General features: G+C 43.0%; 1 protein-coding gene across 1 annotated transcript in view; it reads right to left on the bottom strand.

Moving 5' to 3' along the window:
• Nucleotides 1-2,500, bottom strand: part of LOC101847496 (dynein heavy chain 2, axonemal) — a gene marked incomplete in the record, with an annotated part of 126,218 nt that overhangs the window by 100,749 nt on the left and 22,969 nt on the right. The window contains 1 exon segment of the mRNA XM_035970017.1: nucleotides 749-917. Coding sequence (XP_035825910.1) covers nucleotides 749-917 — 169 coding nt within the window.

The following is a 2,500-nucleotide window of genomic DNA, read 5'->3' as shown; positions in this document are numbered from 1 at the left end:
GAATTTTTTTATGTAGGCACGTTGTGCATGGTGGTGTGTTTGTAATCGCATGAAATGTCTGAACCATTTGATTCTTTGGTGTTGGAAGTGATGCATGACATCATTTGTGCCCCCATTTTTCTGACTACTGAGTTTCTAAATTTGTCTCACCTGGTCTTGCGCAAGAGAGTAACATACATAAAAAAGGAGGAGAGATAAAGACGATAGATGTTTGATAGGCCGGCGCTCACAACTGCATAAGGTCATATGGGCGTCAAGGGGTGGATGTCAACAGAGAAGTCAAAACGGGGGAATCAGGCTTACTCTGCTCACAACTCCAGCCTCAACAACAACACACACACACACACACACACACACACACACACTCACTTATACATCACAACTTTTTATTTGAATAAAGACATGCATCTTGACAAGAAAATATTCATAAATTTAGTGTTGAGAAAAAAGCAAGGCAGACAGACAGATGAGCAAAACAGACAGACAGATAAACAGCCAGATAAGCAGACAGACAAACAGACAGACAGACAGATGAACAGCCAGATAAGCAAACAGACAAACAAACAGACAGACAGACAGACAGATAAACAGCCAGATAAGCAAACAGACAGACAAACAGACAGACAGATAAACAGCCAGATAAGCAGACAGACAAACAGACAGAAACAAAAGTGGAAAAATAAAAAAGAAGAAAAAGCTACCAGTGGTGCCCTCCACTTGATGGCCCACACAAACGAATCCGACTCACCACAGACTGTATGTTGGAGCAGTGCGTGCGACACTCGTTGATGAAATATTCCACCGTGCCCTTTGAGGCCCAGGTCAGTTTGGACAAGCCCGGGTGTATCCGTTTGTCCAAGAACCGAATCCGCTCTCGGAACAAGCCCCGCTCTTCTATAGACAAAGCCGCAATGATTCTGAAATTAAAAAGTTTAAAGTCATGTAGTTTACCTCTATGATCAACATGAATTGATAGGTAAATTCAACACATCTAATTGCACACATGTAACCTTTAACCTTTGTGAGCCAAACACACTCCTCAGCACTCTGGGGGTCAAATTTAACTATGCACTGGTCTCTCAGACGCAGTGCATTAACTCTTTAAACTCCATCGGATGCTGGGAGCGCCCGGAGGTAATAAAACGGTTCCCCATTGGACGCTAGTAGCGCCCGACACTAGTGACAACTGTTGCATTTCATTTAGTGTTTTTTGGAACTATTCTCAATCCAAATTTTTTTGTAATGCCTTAGCCTTTGTTTCCACTATTTAGAAGTTGGCGGCAAGCTTTTGGGGTTGTAATGAGACATAGTGCTCCAGGATTAGGTGACTGTAGAAAAAACTCAGGGAAACGGTGGAAAAAACTCAGGGTTTAAAGAATTAACAACCTTGGTGATTAAAGAAACGCTTACCAACACAATTGTGTGTGCAAGGAAAAGAAGCAAGACTTTTGTTTGTTTGTATGAGTAAAAAGCAGCACAGTGATGCAATAATGGTCATTTAGTACTGGGAAAAAGTGAGACAGGCAGACAGACAGACAGACAAACAACAAAGGGAAAGTAAAGAAGTAAGACCAACCAGACTGATTAACAGAACCAACAGAAGGAAAGTAATAAATAGCATTTGTATAGCGCATATCCCCGCTCAACAGCAGGCTCTATGCGCTTTACACTATATTATTACCCCAGCAGACCACAGAACACTCCGAAACATTCTCAGCTTCCCGGGAAGCATACTACAGAGCAAGCAGCTGATTAAGCGCTCAAACACTAACAAACTGACAAGATCTTTCGCTGTCTATAGCCGGGTACCCATTCCCATCTGCGTGAAGTGAGGAAAATTCGTGTAAAGTGCCTTTCCCAAGGACACTACATCGGGCCCCCGACGGGATTCGAACCCACGACCTTACGGTTGCGAGTACCGAGAGCCTAACCACAAGGCCACCGACGCCAAGTAAAGAAGTAGGACCTACTGGTGGCACCCTCCAACTACCCACAAGCTGCTCCTCCACAACATACAAAAGTGAGTATGTCGTATCAGTCTACGCCCCATAATGTGAAACAATTCTATGCGAAGAACAAACCGACACAAAAGAAACGCTGAAAAAAAAGAATGGAATTTATAAGCCACATCAAAGCCCCCACTAATCATTCGTTAACTAAAGTGGTAAAATAGTCTATAATAAGAATACCAATTAATGATAATCATAACAATTATTGTAATAGTAATAACAATACACTGATTTACTATAGGGTAAAAAACATCTGTACTACTGGGTGTTGTGTATGTATGGTGACAACAACCCCCCCCCGCCTAGCCCCATCTCCAACAAAAACAAAACAAACACACAAATCACCAGCTGATCATGGTAGTTAGATGGTCAAGACTGAGTGGAATTATCATCCCCTCATCCTCCCCTCTATCATCCCCTCACTCCTCCCTCCATCAGTCTCTCTCACACACACCCACCCCCTCCCCCTCTTCCCGACTCCGTAAATATTG

This window comes from Aplysia californica, unplaced genomic scaffold (assembly GCF_000002075.1).
Source record: "Aplysia californica isolate F4 #8 unplaced genomic scaffold, AplCal3.0 scaffold00209, whole genome shotgun sequence".
Taxonomy (NCBI): Eukaryota; Metazoa; Mollusca; class Gastropoda; order Aplysiida; family Aplysiidae; genus Aplysia; species Aplysia californica.
This window is presented reverse-complemented; position numbering and strand designations above follow the sequence as displayed.